The 18577-nt window shown below is 43.7% G+C and overlaps 1 protein-coding gene across 5 annotated transcripts in view; it reads right to left on the reverse strand.

The window, feature by feature from the left end:
• NPL (N-acetylneuraminate pyruvate lyase) overlaps positions 1-16928 on the reverse strand; it is a 40578-nt gene extending 23650 nt beyond the window's left edge. For 3 of the 5 annotated variants that reach the window (XR_004031706.1, XM_030818781.1, XM_030818778.1), the window contains exons 1-3: positions 12319-13518; positions 2947-3020; positions 478-565 (exon numbers count right to left, since the gene is read on the reverse strand). Coding sequence is in view for 4 of the 5 variants with exons in the window: in XM_030818781.1 (XP_030674641.1) it covers positions 478-565; positions 2947-3020; positions 12319-12413 (257 nt within the window). In the remaining variant the exon portion in view is untranslated. Of the gene's footprint in view, positions 1-477; positions 566-2946; positions 3021-12318; positions 13519-15386; positions 15492-16802 lie in introns of those variants that run through there. The other 2 variants (XM_030818779.1, XM_030818780.1) reach the window with 2 other exon arrangements.
• Between the last annotated feature and the right edge of the window lie 1649 nt (positions 16929-18577).

Consider the following 18577-nt stretch of genomic DNA (forward strand, 5'->3'; position numbering starts at 1 on the left):
GAGGAAGCACCATAAAAGAACACGTTGAGTTGGATGCACAGAGACCTGTAAAGAGAAGTGGGCCAATACAAGCATCAGGCGCTCATCCCGAGAAGGGAAGGGGTGTGAGTTGCTCAGTGGAAGAGCCAAATAACCAGCAGAGTCCATCACCACCCTCCCCTCTTACCCTTCAGCCCAAGGATGGGTAACTGTGAGGGGATTGATTGGCCTTGTAGACAGGTAAGAAGCAGTTTCCCAACGGAACCTCTGGGTGGCAGGTGTGTCTAGCAGTTTGGCTGCCCTTCTGCACAGAAAGGGAGGGGGCTCTTCTCCAAGAAGCCAGGATCCCCGGGGCCCTGCTCATCTGAGGTCATCATCACCAGCTGACCTCAAGCCCTGGCTCTGACCAGAAAGCAGGGAGGGCGTATCCTCTGGGGAAGAGGCTCACTGAATACAGCTGTTGCCAAAGGGCATTTTTATCCTCACGCAGCCACTCACTTGTTCTTCCCTTTTGTCACCCACTCCTCTGCGACCTGGCGACGCTCTGAGATGCTCAGGGACAGGCCTTCTCCTGTTGTGCCATTCACTGTTCAAACAAAGAGTAAATCAGTGGGACCAAGGAGCACCTCTGCTCCTCCAACCCCGAGTCTGAAAGTGCAGGGTCAGAAACCGCTGCACTGAGGATGGTCAGGAGGGGAAAATGCCATGTTTCCATTTTCATTTCAGGCACTTTTTTCCACTTTCACCTTGTCAAAGGCAGTGGGAAGGTTAACTGTGACTTGTAATTATAAATCTGACCTTGATATTAGGGACAGTCCACAAATATTTTAAATAAAGACAGAGATGACTGCCCACATTTTACGTCAATCTCCAAACACACTACCCAGTTTTATATCTGGGCTTGAATGGCAGGGAAATCAACACCATCCAGTACCAGGATGTTAAATAAGTGGGAGTTACTCATGCGGGTGCTTTTGTATACTACAGATCTCAAACTATCTCCATTTACAGTTTGACATGATGGTAGTGCTCTAGGACAACTCGTTTTTTAAATAAATATTTCATAAATAAGCACAAAGGATATTAATATTTCTTATACCAAGTGCTCTTACATATCCACTTACTCTCACAACAACCCAGCAAAGAAGAAATTATTTTTCTCATTTACAGATGAAAAGATAAAGTCCAAAACAGTAAATAATTTAAGTTTGAATCCAGAGTTGTGTGATTCCAAAACTCATCCTCTTTCCTCTTTTCCTTCTACTACAATCATTTCTTTTTTATTTTTTTGAGACAGAGTTTTGCTCGTCGCCCAGGCTGGAGTGCAGTGGCGCCATCTTGGCTCACTGCAACCTCTGCCTCCCGGGTTCAAGTGATTCTCCTGCCTCAGCCTCCTGAGTAACTGGGATTATAGGGACCTGTCACCATACCCGGCTGATTTTTGGTATTTTTAGTAGAGATGGGGTTTTGCCGTGTTGGGCAGGCTGGTCTTGAACTCCTGACCTCAGGTGATCTGCCCGCCTCAGCCTCCCAAAGTGCTGGGATTACTGGTGTGAGCCACCACACCTGGCCTACTACAATCATTTCTTAATGGATCACAGAAAGATGCCTATGGCAGTAGGATACATTACTGAGGTCTCATGCATGTGGTGGCACTCTGAATCTCTAAGCACGCAGCACTGGGTTGGAAGAGGGGAGGTTGTGGAGGCAGGGAAGGGGAGTCGGAAAGTATTTTTAACCACTCCTTTGAGGTCTTGACTTCAAGTGTGCTCTGGTCATAGGGATGTTCCTGCTTTTTCCTTATACCCAGGGGAGATCTGCTGCCCTTTGTGGAGTAAGAATCTGCCTTCTCCACTATGGCTTAGCACTGTAGAGGGACATTGAGTGGTTTTGTAATCAGGTCTCGGTTTTGACATGTGGCCCAGGACACTTTTTCACACAAGTTTTAATCTGCTCTGATTATTATTACCAGGTACCTCTGGCTCTGGAGGGGCTCCTGTTGGTAGAGCAGTAGGTCAGGGCCAAGGTGTAGTGTTCTCAGAATAAAAATGCATCCAAGGGTCCGAGAGCCCAGAACACCAAGCAAGGGACAGCTCAATCGCAGGTAAGTATAGTTGTCAGGCTTAAAATGTTCAAGATCTAATTTTTTTAAACTTTCACTTCTATGAAATAAAAGGGGATAACTACTAGTCCTGTGATTTCTTTGTGTGCTACATTTAGAGTCTTTGTTCCATTCACAATTTGAAAGGCCAGGGGAAGACAGAATAAAGCCCATTCTTAAGAGAGAGAAGAGGCTGGGCACGGTGGCTCACGCCTGTAATCCCAGCATTCTGGGAGGCCGAGGCGGGCAGATCACCTGAGGTCAGGAGTTCGAGACCAGCCTGTCCAATATGGCAAAACCCTGTCTCTACTAAAAATACAAAAATTAGCTGGGTGTGGTGGTGTGCGCCTATGGTCCGGCTACACAGGAGGCTGAGGCAGGAGAATCACTTGAACCTGGGAGGCGGAGGTTGCAGTGAGCCGAGATGGCGCCACTGCATTCCAGCCCGGGGGGGCGACAGAGCAAGACTCCATCTCAATAAATAAACAAACAAATAAATAAATAAATAAATAAAAGAGAGAAGTGGGTTTAGTTGTTACTTAAGAGGGTTTAGTTGTTTGCCACTTCTTGACTGAATGGCCTGGGGCAACCTAGAGTATATCTGAGTCATATATTTTCATCTCCAAATGGGGATAAAAAATAATACCATAAGTGTTGGCACACTATCAAATGAGGCAATCTCTTGAGGTGCTTTGTAGGTCTAACATTGGTGGGTCTACAAATTCACAAATTTTAGTTAGCTTAGCCAGGCTCCATCATAACCTGTGACCCCATGACTGTGTGACCTCTTGGCTGGTAACCAGGTGAGATATACCTTCTAAAGACTGAGCTGGAGACATGCAGAGACATCCCCAAAGTTGACTTACCAAAAATGTTCTTCACTCCCTGTTCTTTCACAAGATAATCCACATACTGACCAATTACTGAAAAGTTGATTTCTCTAGAAGACATGGGGAAAAAAAGGCATATTTAGTCTTTTTCAGATTATTATTCAACAAATCCTCAGGTATATAAACTGCTCCCTCTTGCTAATAGTTATTAAAAATTCACTCAATTTGTGAAATTCTTAGCCTGCTCCAAATAATGCCTGGGTTTTTTTCCCCCCTGAATCTGGTGATTTCTTCACTCAGCCATGTATGCCTCACTTCTATGAGCAAAACACTATTAGTTATCAACAGAGGCTTTACATTTACACCTCATGACAAGCAGTATTTAAAAAGTAGTTATCGAACTATCTTTTGCTCAATGCTCTCTCTGTAAAGTCCACATGGCCACACATCTTTTGCCCTTTTGGGGGAACAGTGATCGTTGGAGACATGGTTGAATGAGAACTTAACATTTGCCATTTGATCCCAAGTGCTAGGATTACAAATATGAGCCATCATGCCTGGCCTGTCCTTTCTTGTGTTTTCCCACCCTACTCTTAGGGTACTTAGGTCTATTTTCATCACTGGAGGCCATTATCCATGATCAGTTATTAGGAAGTCATTACAGAGGATGGAAACATTCATTTTTAAGGCTCACAAGATAGGAAAAGTCAATCTTAATATTATAAGAATTTTAGCACTTAATATTTGGGACAACACATGGAGTCTTAAACCCATCAGTATTTGCTGGTTTTATATTGAACAAGGTTAGCAGTTAGAAAGGAACTTCGTCATCACTTTGACTCTCAAAGGCGGAACAGCAGCATCAGCATCTGGGGGACTTTATTAGACACACAGAATCCCAAGCCCCACAGAGTCCAGCCCAGCCCAGTTAGAATCTGAATTTTAACAAGATCGCCGTGTGATCTGCCTGCACTTGGCAATTTGAGGCACACTAACCTTTTAAGGATCTGATGCCTAAGGTTAAGGTCTCTTAAAATCATATTGATTTCAAAATCTAGAAACTCACTCACAAGTTGTATTAGGCAACCTATCCTCAATCAAAATGCAGGAGGGGAATGATGGGCAATGAAGAGTGAAATCCAAAGGAAAACGGTGCGGCAAGCCTAGGTTAAATGGTTACACTGTGCCCATGGTTACCCTGCCAAGAACACAGAGTGCTAGCTGGCTGCCACTGCACTTTTGTCCGTAGGGCCAGAGAATCCTAATTGAAATTTGGCCTTATTAATATTCTTTTCACCTTTACCTACTGTAATTCCTTAAACAACAAAAATAAAAAAAAATCTGATGCATCTAGGAAACAAAGACATCAAATTGTATATGTCAAAAGGAATAAGAACAAAAAGAGGAAAGATACACAACAGCTGACTCTGAGGTTAAAAGGAAAGCTACTAAATGCAAAGAATGCACAGGCAATCATGCCTATAACAAGCTCAGAGAAAAGATAGCAGGCCTGAGCCTGCCGCTTGGGAAAAGGTGTGTTAATACAATTATAAAGCCCATAAGCAGAGTAGACTCCCTCATTATGGCACATGCCCCCATATCCTAACACTGCTCCCTCCTGGCCTCAGTCTGCACCTGGAACAGCCCAGGTGTTCAGCAAAGGCTGGACAAAGGAGTGGTGATGTGGGAACTTACAACGATGAAATCACCACGAGCTCTGCCTTTACAAGCTGCTTAGCACCACGCTTGCATAATATTTTGAAATTTCACTATTACACTAATTGAGTAAAGAAGATAGTATACGTGATTAAAATAGCAAAATATAATGAAGGTTATGACTGAGGCAAAAATTGTATGGGGGCTCAGAAGAGGGACTGACAAATTACAGCTAGGGAGGCTGGAAAGAAGACATTGGATTAGTAGGGCAAAACCCTATAATCCCCCTTCCCTCCAACATTTTTTTTTTTTTTTTGAGACAAGGTCTCACTCTGTCGCCCAGGCTGGAGTGCAGTGGTATGATCGTGGCTCACTGCAAGCCTTGACCTCCTGGGCTCAAGTGATTCTTTTGCCTCAGCCTCCCAACTAGGTGGGACCACAGGTGCAGCTAACTTTAAAATTTTGAGTAGAGATGAGACCTCACTATATTGCCCAGACTGGTCTCGAACTCCTGGGGTCAAGCGATCCTCCTGCCTCAGCCTCCCAAAGTGTTGGGATTACAAGTGTGGGCCACTGTGCCCAACCCCTCCAACATTCTTGAGAGATACTGTTTGCTTGGTCCTATTCTAGTATCATCCTCTTTTTAGGGAGTTGGCTGCACCCTTAGGCAGGTCTAGGCCAGTATGTGAAACTGGAAGCTCCTTTTTCCTCCATGAATTTCACAGTTTTGATGGCCTCAGTGGAGAGTGCTTCGACCTACACTCACCTCTCTCCCTCAGGCTTTGCTGGGAGACAGGCTATTCAGCTGACAATTTCACTCAGGGTTAGAGGTCTAATGGGTTATGCATTATCTGTCCCTTCAAGAAAGGAGAAAGTAGGTTGCTGCTTCTTATAAAATGCCCCTAACCTACAAGAGTGACACTAATGGCAGAATTTTGGGGGCAGTGGTCATCATCCAGAAAATGTTCTTGGACTTAAGTCCTTTTGGAACTACCAGACCTCTTCAGAGAGATCTAGGTTGAAAAGGGGCTAACTCTAAATGTGTTTGACTTTGATATTATATTTTTTCTTTAAAAAAAAAATGAGTATTTGAAAAGCCAGAAAAATCTAACAATGTCAGGGCTGCTGGGCATAGTGGCTCATGCCTGTAATCCCAGCACTTTGGGAGACTGAGGTGGGTGGGTCACTTGAGCTCAAGAGTTTGAGAACAGGCTGGCCAACATGGTGAAACCCTGTCTCTACTAAAAATGCAAAAATGAGCCAGACGTATTGGTGGGCACTTGTAATCTCGGCCTGGAATAGGGATGCTGAGGCAGGATTGCTTGACCCCGGGAGGTAGAGGTTGCAGTGGGCTGAGATGGCACCACTGCACTCCAGCCTGGGTGACAGAGCAAGACTTGGTCTCAAAAAAAAAAAAAAAAAAATGCCAGGGCTACATTTCCATCGATTTGGAAATTAGAAAGAGCAGCAGTAGGCCCTACTTTAGAGGACTAGATGCCCCCAGGTCCCTCAGGCATTTCAGATCCCTGCCTGACTCTCCAGGTGCAAGTTTGCAGCCTTGGGCTGGGATGCACAGCAGCTCTAGGCACAAGTGGGGGTGAAGTCATCCAGGGCTGCTACCACATTTGTTACATAGGCACCCAAAAGGCAGGGTGAGGGTGAAAATAATTCTCCTTGAGGACTCTGTCGGTTTTTTTTTTTTTTTTTTTTTTTTTTTTTTGAGACAGGGTCTTGCACTGTCACCCAGGCTGGAGTACAGTTGCATAATCACGGCTCACTGCAGCTTCAATCTCCCAGGCTCAAGTGATCCTCTGGCCTCTGCCTCCCCAGTAGCTAGGACTACAGGTGTGTGCCACAATGCCCAGGTAATTTTTGTATTTTTTGTAGAGACAGGGTTTTACCAGGTTGCCCAGACTGGTCTTGAACTCCTGGGCTCAAGCAATCTGCCTGCCTCAGACTCCCAAAGTGCTGGAATTACAGGTGTGAGCCATCATGCCCAGCCTGTCCCTTCACTTGTTTTCCCACCCTACTCTCCGGGTACCTAGGTCTATTTTCATCACCGGAGGCCATTAACCATGATCAGTTACCAGAAAGTCACTAGAGAGACCAGAAACAATGAGATTGGATTATTCTTCTGTCCACCCACTGGGCATTTGGAGCTCAGTGCTCACAGAAGTGAGTTGACAGAAGTCAATTCACTCGAATAGGCTGCACTGCACCTTCTCTTCTTTCATGAGCCCCAGGAACACATCTAACAACTGGGCACATCAGGGGAGACTGACCCAGAACCAAATTCCATGCTTGTTGTAGTCATTTTTATATTTAAACCCAGTTTAATGTCTTAATTTCAATTCCTGGGGATTCAGATTCTTTGTGTTGGGTTTAGATTCATACCTTGGGGCTTTTTTTTTTTTTTTTTTTTTTTTTTTGGAGACAGGGTTTTACTATGTTGTCTAGGCTGGCCTCGAACTCCTGAATTCAAGTAATCCTCCCACATAGCTGAGACTACAGATGTGTGCCACTGTGCCCCATTAATTTTATTTAACTTTTTTTTTTAATTACAGGAGCTATATAGTTTACTTTAGAAAGTACATAAAATAAAAAAAGAAAACCCACTCAGGGTATCTCTGGAGATGATTCCTCTTAGTTTGGTATTTTTCTATTCACAAATACACATTATATCATTTTCTTGTACAAATATGGCCATATTAGACAGTTTTATATTTTTCACTCAGCATTCTAATTTTAACATCTTCCCACATTTTTAGATGGTCCATTACTATATCAGCTAAACAACATTCTATTTTATGGATGAATATAATTACTTTTTCTAATTGTCTGCTCTAATTCCTTTTTCTAATTATCTGTTCTTAGACATTTAGTTTGCCCAAACTATATAAGCGGAAGAAAGTCTTCTGTTCTTTTTGCCACAAATTGAGGTCCAGAGTGGGTGGATTGTGAAATTGCAGGTAGACTCTACAACTCTTCTCTTAGAGTAAAAGGGTAATAGAATTTTTCTGAAGTGGCTTTTCAGGGAGAAATCCCTATTGCTGTTTGTTTCCTGTCCTGGGGCACGAACCACCATGAAAGACTTTCACTTCATCTCAGAAGACAGAATCCACAGGACAGGCTATTTTTTCATACCTGACATGATGTGGCATGCATATCAGAAAACCTGATTTTCCATTTTCTTTTGCCTTTTATACATATCTCTCAGCATTCAATCAGATAGCAGTTATACGTACTCTTGGCAAAATAGCCACTGGTTATTTTAAAATTCTTTCAGCAGGGAGGCAGGCAGGGACTAACCTGCCCACCCTGTTGGAGGTGGAAAATGTTCTGTTCTGGGAGTCTGGGTCCCCTTGTCTCCCAAACACTATTAAAAAGACAATAATCTATGCCAGTCTGACTCTGGCAGGCCAGGCCTTTTCTCACTGGGGTAACAGATTTGTTTTTACCAGAGGGTGTTGTGAAGATTCCCCAGGGTGATGCCAAGAACATTTGAGGGAAAAAACACAACTTTTTTCTTGACATTCCAGATCTGAAATGGACTTTCTGGTCTAATGACTGTGAGCCTGCCCAAAGAAAAAGTGAGTTCTTAGAACAAATAAGGAAAGCAAGTCTTGGCTGGCGCGGTGGCTCATGCCAGTAATCCCAGCACTTTGGGAGGCCGAGATGGGCGGATCACTTGAGGTCAGGAGTTTGAGACAGCCTGGCCAACATGATGAAACTCTGTCTCTACCAAAAACACAAAAATTAGCTGGGCAGGGTGGTACACGCCTCTAATCCCAGCTACCCGGGGGGCTGAGGCAGGAGAATCACTTGAACTTGGGAGGGGGATGTTGCAGTGAGTCGAGATTGCACCACTGTACTCCCGCCTGCGAGACTTTGTCTCCAAAAAAAAAAAAAAAAAAAAAAGGCCAAGTCTTTCATTAGACTTGCTAGTGTATAAAAAGGCAAGGGTTGGATAGGTAGAGAAATCCTCCCTTTCTAGCTGTGTGGCTTGGGGCAGCTGGGCTAGCCTTTAGGATCTCAGTTTCTTCAACTGCCAGGACAGAGATACCTATGGCTCCCTCACATAGCTGTTGTCAAGATTAAGTGGGAACATGTAAATGAAAATGCAAGCATGATGACTGACATAGTAGCATCAATCAGTGTTTGCTTCCTTCCCTTTTTGTCGACTATCAGCACTAGTAATTCCTGCAGTATATTCACTCATAAAATAACAAAATCTACCACAACTACGCCACATGCTTAAGATACAAAGATAAATAAGATAATTTCTCAATCCTTGTGTATTATCTGGCATTCAATATCTATTGAACAGGGCTAAGCAGCTCAAAGCCTGCTGGAAGACATAGGCAAGTAACAAAAAGTTATTGTAATAATAATTATAAACAAATAATTTTGATGCAATACAAAAAGGGTGCTATGGGATCACAGGGGAAGAGTACGGACAGGGTACTATAGAAGGGTCATCTAACTCCTTTTAAGAGAATTGGGGAAGAATTTCTAAGGATGGTTTTGATTGATGAGTAGAAGTGTTCACGTGGAGCAAGAAAGAAGAGGATGGTGGTAGAAAAAGGCAGAGGAAAGAGAATGAGTAAAGGCATGAAGGGCAGAAGAGGTATGGTGACAAAAAAATGAAGCAGGAAAGGTAAACTGTGAAGGACTTCCTATGCCATCCCAGGGAGTCTGGGCTTTAATCTTTAGACCGGCTCATCTCGGACTTTAATGTGCTAAAGAATCATCTGGGACACTGTTAAAATGCAGGACTGATCTGTGGTATGATACGGCCTGAGATTGTGCATTTCTACCAAGTTCCCACAGTGGTGGAGCAACTGGTCCATGGGCCATATGATGGGTAGTAAGGCTTAGACAAAAGAGAGTCAAAAGATTCCTCAAGAGGAGAGTGACATGATCAGATTTATTTACTAGGAAGCTCACTGAGCTACAGTGTGGACGATGGACTGGAATTATAGGTACTTTATACATTCTTATTGAATGGTGATCCCCACAATATCCCCAGTGACATAACATGAGAGGACTGCAGACTCTTAAGAGTTGGAAAGGGTCATAGAGATAATGTGGTTGAACTTTCTTTGGAGAATATGAAAGAGGTTTTTTTTTTTTTCTTTCTTTCTTTTTTTTTTTTTTTGAGACAAAGTCTGGCTCTGTTGCCCAGGCTGGAGTGCAGTGGCATGATCTTGGCTCACTGCAACCTCTGCATCTCAGGTTCAAGCGACTCCCCTGCCTCAGCCTCCCGAGTAGCTGGAACTACAGGTGCATGCCACCACGCCTGGCTAATTTTTGTATTTTTAGTAGATAGGGGGTTTCACCACGTTGGCCAGGATGGTCTCAATCTCTTGACCTCGTGATCCACGCACCTCGGCCTCCCAAAGTGCTAGGATCACAGGCGCGAGCCACTGCGCCCGGCCAAGAGAGCTCTTAAAAGGTGACAAGATCTCCCCAGGGTCGGAGAGCTAACTGGTGGCAAAGCTTGGGATCCAGGACACAGATCCTTTCGCTAAGATCTACTTACCCATGTTCTTTCTGCCAGCTACCCTACTCTAGGACATCAACTTATATGCAGAAAGCTGAAATGTTACTGAGCTTTCATTGGAATTGAGAAGAAAAAAAGATGAAGGGAAACAGTCCTTGTTCAGCCACTCAGCATTATGGAGGATATATATACGTACATGCCACGTTAGGAGAACTCCCACAATGGCAGGTCACCTAGCAGTATTTCCAGGTATTAGATTCCATGTGCCCCTTCTTTCCATCTCATGTCTTAGAAACATGCCAGAAGTGCAGATTCCCTTGTGGGTAAGTACATTAAAACCTACGTGTTCCTGGTGGGTGTTCCAAAACTACTTTGTACCTACAGGAATGTTTGACGAAGCAGGTGGTGGGAGAAAAGGGAACTAACATGGCTCACGTGCCTACTTTGTGCTATACACTGACCTACACTATTTAATGTATTTCTTAAAGAGCCTACACATAATGCATTCTTTTTTTTTTTTTTTTTTTTTGATTTCACACCTCAGGAAAGTAAGGTACCTAGAAGAAAAACACAGAATTGATGAGAAAATAGTAAAATGGATGCAGCAGGGCCACAGGTTTTTGGGAAACGGAAAAAGATCCAGAAAAAGTCATTTTAGTTATCTCTAATCATGGGATCTGGCCTTCCAGGAAAACAGCAAAACAGGGAGGAAGAACACACTGACATTGTCCGTGGGTCCCTGATGAACAAACAAGACTGTTTTAAGAAGCCACTTTCAGGATAAGAGGGGTCTTATTAAAAGGTTAAAGTAGCATGGACCAGATGCAGTGTTAGGAGATTACAGGAAGGATCTCACTCTGTAACAGGAAGTAAATCCTGCCGATTCATGCAATCACATGTCTTCTGTTTGATCTGCGAACAAGTAACTGATGCATTGAGAAACAGCTGATGCCAGTCTTTCTTAAAACTTGTGGAAATGGGAAGTAACAGAAAAAAATTATTATTAACCAGCTGAGTAATCTAAATGCCATATCAGCAAGAATCTTACTTAGACCTAGTAAGGATGTGATTTTTCATGGATCTTAGAAGCCAGAAGTCTTGGACTCATTGGAGTCTCTAAGGCAGAACTGCAAAATGGCCAACTTTGAAGGAGAATACTAAAAGACATAAGAAATTTCATCTCCTTTAAAGGGATAAGATGAACGTTTATAAATTCAGCAACAGAAGACCAAAAAGAAAGTCCCTTGTAAAAGGTGTATTAAATACATCTCCCTTTTGCCTCTGCCTTATGCCATAAAGGCAGTTCAAACTTTCTGACCTAAGCGCATATTGACCCTGTGCTAAGCACTGTTGTATGAATTATCTCATTTAATGCTTATAATTCATTATGTAGGCATATTATTATAATATTATACAGAAAGAAAGGAGAAGCTTAAATAAGCCAGCATTCTAACTTTTTGGCAGCCTGACTCCTCTGATGGGTCAAAAACATATAGATCCAGGAGGTGGATGAACTTTCTTTTGTCAGGGGTGATGTTCAAGGAGGAGTTATACACGGTGCATGGCTCCGTATGTCACAGGGCCTTTTTGTTATCTGATTTTTTAGCAGAAGGACTGCCACTGTATTCATCTGGAGGTCAAAATACTTGCTTGGGGTAATGATTAGTCAACAATGAACTGTTGTTACTTCCCTTCCCCCGCTGCCCAACATCTAGTCAATGTTGAAATGAGGCTGTAAACAGGAAAAAAGAGTCCATCTTGCAGATAACCTCCCACTTTCCTCAGGGTAGGGCATTTTTATCAAGTCTATGAACAGCCTTAAGTGGAATCATGCTGATGTCTAGAGACAGCATCCTGAGAGGGCCTAGGTCAGTGCTTGAAATCTAATTATGCTAAAATGGGATTCTCATCCAATGCTACTGGCCCTGTTTAGAAAGGCCAGGGCTGTGGTGAAATCCAAGAAGAATTTGCTCTGTGGCGCTACAGACACTGGGAGAAAGGCAAGCTGCCATTTCTCACCTTCTCCCTTTCTGCAAGGTGATACAGTGCTTCTCTGACTTTGGGGTCAGAGATATAATGCCTCCTCAGACTTGGGGATCAGAGACAGTGCAGAGGGATGACAGACAGAAGCTGCCTTTGGCAACAGTTCCACAGAGGTGCAGGGTCTTAAGTGACTGTTGTTACAAAGAACTTCTCTCCTTTTTGGTTGAACGAGAACTGATCCCCTCAAGGCCCCAAATGATAGTTACCCATTCTCAGTCATTGGCGTGATGGTTGCAGCCACAAGACCCTGAAGTTTCTTCTTTGGGAAGGCCATTGAGCTGCTGGTAGGTCTGGAAAACATACAATGTAATTTCTCTCTTTCTTCAAGGAATGTCAATGATAAAACTCCCAGGCAAAGTCCATTTCTTGTTTAGAACTGTAAAATGTGCTTACAAGTACACAAACACACAGAGCAAGTACAAGATGGTAAAATTTTAGAGCTTAATTCTATTGAGGAGGAAACTTTAAGACAGGAGAGGGTAGACCTGAGAAAATACTATGTGGACAGTCTCCCATTTTATCTATACAGATGATGGAAGCAATCTAAAACCTCAAAGGATAGAGGTTAACAGCAGCAGACTCAAGAAAGAGCTTGAACCTAACTCAGGTAAGTAAAACATACAGTGAATTATAGTCATGCCTCAGTATACACAGAAGATTGATTCCAGGACCCTCGTGTATACCAAAATCCATGCCTACTCAAGTCACACAGTCAGCCCCAGCCTGGCATATGAGAATTCTGCATCCTGCAAATACAGATTCTCTATCTGTATTTGGTTGAAAAAAATCTGTGTAAATGGACCTGCACACTTCAAACCCACGTAATTCAAGGGTCAACTGTACTATTACTTAAACTGAAATATGGTCATAAAGGGGGACATTTTCTCTTTCCATTGTCTTCATTCTTAGAATGTCACCTAAAACAAGCCTGACTGTCTTAAGGTTTCATCATGATTTACATAACTACCTTCAGATTTACGTATCTTTTCATATCCTAATTTTGCCCAGTTTTGTCCAGTTTTCCTAGTTCTAGTTAACCATGTAGACTGCATATTCACCTCCCTCTTCCCCACTACAGCAGGCTCCCAGGACAGGGATGTTTCATTTGCCTTTGCTCTCTGCAGTGAGCCCTCTGCTTGACACCAGGTGTTCAATTCAAGAGCGAAGAATATGTGGGTGACTGAACGAGGTGTTCAGACTGTGACTGGATGATGGCTTCCACAGATGGGGAGCGCACTGCTGGAAGAGTCAAACTCACACCACTCATTTGGGGCCAAAGGATCTCTCACCATCTGGCAGAGAGTGTTCCTGCCCATAATCAGTGTAAAAGACTCTGGATGGGCCACAAGAAGCGACAGAGCAGACTGGTTAACAGCCTTGGTTCCACAGGCAGACCACCTGGTTCAACTCGCAGCTCTGACATTTGCTAGTTCTAGAAGCATTATTGTTTTTTGAGCTATAAGACATAAAAAGCCACAAATGCAATTTCAGACCACAAATTTAATGTCTAACAATTGAAAATGAAAATAAAATAGAATCAGATAGTATTTGATGACAATTCTACAAGATAGTGGCCTTGTAGCAAATAAAGTGATGTCTGTAGGTGACCAACAAGAAGGGTTATGCTATAGTTCTGGCATTACTGGCACATTCAAAAACCCAATGCCCACTATACTTAAATCTAACCCACATAATGTAGTACTTAGTTATGAGCTATCTTGTTTTGTTTGCTCTTCTAATTGTTCATCTTATCTTCCCAAATAGGAGAATAAACTTCTGAAGTACAGAGACCATATCTTCTATTTTTCTTCCCTAAGAGTCTTGGCTCAGGTAAGCCCTTGAGAAACACTGACTGCTTTCAGTAGAAAGACAACATGATACTTTCCTTGCAAACAGACATGTTCTCAGCAAGAGTTGCTCCTAAAATCAAGACCAAGTCCTGCATGTAGCTTTGCTCTGTATTTCCTAGTTCAAACATGAGACTAAAATCAGATTGGAAGTTTAGAAAGATGAATCCAATAACCTGGCCCATGGGAAAACACAAGATAAGAACTCATAAGATGGGGCTCTAATCATTCTTTGAGCTTCATGTGACCACCCTCAGTACAATAAACAGGCCACTTAGCCTCTGAGCCTTAAAGGCCCATAACCTAGGCCATCTCCCCCCTGGAGGGATGTTTAAGCATCAAAGGAGATTGATGCTATGCCTGCTGTATATCTTCACCTAGCACTCCCACAAGCATCTCAACTTAACATGCCCAAAGGGAACCTGCCATCTCCTTTGTTCCTTACTGTAGAGGGGTGAGAGGGCCAGCTCTGGAGTCAGACCTCATGGATCTGCATCCTGGCTCCACCACTTACCAGGTAGGTGACCTTCAGCCCATTAAGTAACCTCTTTCCTTTCTGTAAATGAGGATAATAGTAATTATATTTCACAGGGTTGAGAGAATTAAATGAACTAATTCATGTAAAGTGATTAACAACAATGCTAGACACATGGTGAGTACGTGTTCAGTGCTCTCCATGAAGTCTTGCCTGATGTGTATAGGACGGTAGAAAATACTACCATGCCCTCACCGCATCATCTTCCCAGTCATCTTTGCTCTGCTGGTGCCTCCTTTCCAACACTCACTACTCTTGTCTATTTAGGGACTAAGTCATTTCAATTCTGTTATCTTCTTCCCCTGCTATTCCTCCTTTCCTCCTTTCGCCTTTATAATTTTTCCCTTCGTTATCTCTTATCTAGACAAATAGGCAAAACCCCAGATCCACAGGGCCCAAGAAGGTTCAAGTGATAAGAGTCCTGAGAGCTTGAGTCAGCATTAAACATCTCCTAAATCCAACACTACTAGGCTGTTCAGGCTGTCTTGTGCTTTTGCCTGCATTTATTTGATACTAAGGACAGTAACACTGATGTTCTTAGAATCATCAGAAGCTCAAATTGGCAGTTTTATATGTGTCTTTGATGGAAAGAAAGAAAACTAGTTACCACAAATGTAGTTTGATTAGTTCAAAAATTCAAAACAAGGGGCCGTTGGGAGTGTAGGATAGGGGTTAGGAATCACTGTCCTAATCCCTCTTCTCCTTCAATCCACACCAGCTGTCAGATTAATCTTCCAGTAACACCAGCATTTCTGGTCTTGTCTTTGTCCTGTTTAGAAAATGCCAGTAGGCTAAAGACCCAACTCCCTGGGGTCTGGGTCTCTATTGAAATCTTCGTGCCTGCACTGTACTTGCCCAGCTGAACAAACTGTTTGCTGTTCCTCCTACCTACCTTTCAGTGTCTGTCTGCTTGCCTTTGTTCCTGTGGTTCTCTCACTTCAATCTCTTCAGTCTGATCAACTTTTAAAGCTCACTTTATCCATTCCAGCAGGTATAGCTTAAAAACAAAAGCAAACAAAAACAAAAACAAAAAAACCCCTCATTTTAAAAGCCAGGGGATATCCTGATACCCCAGCCGAAAATAATTTCTTAAACCTCAGAATTCCGCCAAACACTGGCTTTTCATCAAAAACCTTACATCAGAGTTATTAAGCAGGGTGGTTTTGGCTCCTCTCCTAGACTGTCTGCCATCTGGGGGCAATGGCAGCTTGGAAAATTTCTTTGCACAGATAAATACACTAAATAAAAGTTTGCTGCCTTTTCAAACTGTGAAACGCCTACAGGAAGAAATGGGATAAAAACGACTTTAGCCGGGCGCAGTGGCTCAAGCCTGTAATCCCAGCACTTTGGGAGGCCGAGGCGGGCGGATCACCTGAGGTCAGGAGTTCGAGACCAGCCTGGCCAACAGGGCCAAACCCCGTCTCTACTAAAAATACAAAATTAGCCGGGAGTGGTGGTGCGCGCCTGTAGTCCCGGCTACTCGGGAGGCTGAGGCAGGAGAATGGCGTGAACCCGGGAGGCGGAGCTTGCAGCGAGCCGAGATAGCGCCACTGCAGTCCGGCCTGGGCGACAAGAGCGAGACACCGTCTCAAAAAACAAAACAAAACAAAAAAACGACAAAAAAAGACTTTAACAGAGAATGATCAGTATTTTTAAGATTCAAGTTTTTAATAAACTTGGGAATGTTATGCTTTGAAGCATAACAGAGAATTATCAATATTTTTAAGATTCAAGTTTTAGATAAACTTGGGAATGTTATGCTTTGAAGTTTTCAGAGCTAGTAGCTAAAGCGAATGGCTCAAATGTTCTCCAGCCTAAGGCTTAATGTGAATTTAGATTATTACTGAAACATTGGGAGGGGCTATTACTCTTGAAATCTTATACCTCCATCCACAGATAAGAACACTTAGTGCAAAGAATTAAAGCTGCCCAAGTCAAATTCTTTTTTAAATGGCAAAGTTGTTTTTTTAAGAGACAGAAAGTGGGGGCAGAATGTACCTCTGGGCAGAGAATATCTTGAGGGACAGGTACTCGGAGAAGAGGGATTTTTAAAAAAGCAAAAAACCACCAATTTCTCCTAAAGTGAAGGGGGATGTATCAGATTTAACTTTAAGCTCTCTTCTGCTCAATTGCTAACTCTATTTTGAGGAAAGGACCTGGCAGATATGCTGTCTGCAAACAATCCGGGGGAGTAAGTCCTTCTGCCCCCGTCTGTCCCTAAACTTTTCGCATTCACACCTTCCCCAAATCCGTTTCCCAGCGTATCTGCCCTTCCCCTTTCCTCCGGGTCCGTCACCGTCTCACCCACCCGCGAGTCAGGCCCCAGCGACCCTCCGCCCGAACGTCCAGGTCGTCAGGCGGTCTGCGTCCGTCGGTCCTCGCCCGCGGGCCGCGCTCACCCAGGCCTCCGCTCTGTCCGTGCCGCCGCTCCGCCCGGCAGCCGCCGCCGCGCTTTATATCCGCGGCCGCCCGGCTCGGGGCCCAAGTGCCGCCACGCCGGGGAGCCTGGGGGTTGTAGTTCTGCGCCGCCGCCCGCGAGGCGCGCCCGGAACTGCTGGCCCGGAAACCCCGAAACGTTTTGCACACTGAAGTCTGCTCTTCCCCGGGTGTCACCTGAACAACGTGGGCTGAAGTGACTCTGGCGCAGCGACCCGGCTCCCCGAGGATCGGGAGCATCCGAACTGGCGGCCGGGTGCCCGAGAGCACGCCGCTCGCCCGCGCCACGCCGACTGCAAACCTCCCCCTGCCTCGTCTGCACGCCAGTTCTTCCCGCGTCCGGGCACCTCCTGGGCTCCGCTGCGTCTTAATTTTCCTTCTCTTGCGCAGGGCTCTGCAATTCCCGCTATCTCGTGGTTCTGCGTTGTGAGATTTGGGCTGCTGTTTCCGAGGCGTACGGAGAACCCCAACTGCCCATCGGCATTCAGCTCTCCGGGTTGACGCCGCTGCACCAGCCTTGCAGACTCTCGTGTTAAAGAGAGATGAGCGAATTTTAAAGTGATTATCTACTCATACAGGAGCTTTCCTGGCTTCTTTTGGAGAACATTTGAAAGAGTTTTGAAAGGGAGAATTATTTTTAACCCAACCGCCTCTACTCTCAGGAGTATCAGGAGTCTTATTCTAGGATCATGTACTGGGTGAATAAATCAGGAACAGAGCCAGAGACAAGTCCTCAGTCTTCTCTTGCTGATGTGATTCCACCTCAATTTTCCATAAAAGGCGATGGCTGATGCTTATTATTACATTTAGAGGAACTAAATTGTTCAAAGGGCTTTCCAGTTTGCAAAGTGCTTTTAAATGTATTCTAATAGTTCTTTCATTGCACACAGCACCAGAGATAATAGCTAATAAGTACTGTGTTCAGTGCTTACTCAGCCTGCACCATTCTAGCCGTTTTAACATTTAATTCATAAAATAACCCCATTGGTGGGTCCTGTTTTATAAATTTATATATTACAGATGAGCAAGGATCATTCCATTTTACAGATCAGAAACAGGTTTAAAGAGTTGAAGTAATTTGCCAAAAGCCATAGAGCTGGTTAAGCTGTGGTTTGATTTCAAGTAGTCCAGAAGCTTGTGCTTTTAACACTATGTTATCCTACAGGAAAAAATAAATAAATAAATACAAAAAGAAAAACCCTTAGTTACATGAAGCAAGTTCTCCTAAGGCTACAGCATGGTTTTTTGTTTTGGTTTGGTTTTTGTAGTATTAACAAGAATCTTATATCCTAACGGTACAATGAAAGTTTCTTTTTTTCTGGAAAGTCACAGTTTAATAAGTATAAAATTAAGTATGTCGATATCCAAAAGGTGTAGGTCATTAGGCTTAACATTGTCAACCAACAAACCAATATTCTAAATGCATGAACTAACTACTTTTTGTATAAATATGGTAGTGCGAAGTAATTCCTTAAAATAATTTGTTAGTGTTTACCAAAAAGAAGATGCTAAGATGGGATTAGATGTGCAAGAGACTTATTGGGGGAGGGAGTTGGAGCAGACAGGAGCAGCCTGCAGACTGATGTAGGGCTGACATCTGTGGAACAAAAGACAGAAGAAAGGAGCATGGAGTAGGGAGAATCTCAC

Source organism: Nomascus leucogenys, chromosome 9, assembly GCF_006542625.1.
Source record: "Nomascus leucogenys isolate Asia chromosome 9, Asia_NLE_v1, whole genome shotgun sequence".
NCBI classification, from domain to species: domain Eukaryota; kingdom Metazoa; phylum Chordata; class Mammalia; order Primates; family Hylobatidae; genus Nomascus; species Nomascus leucogenys.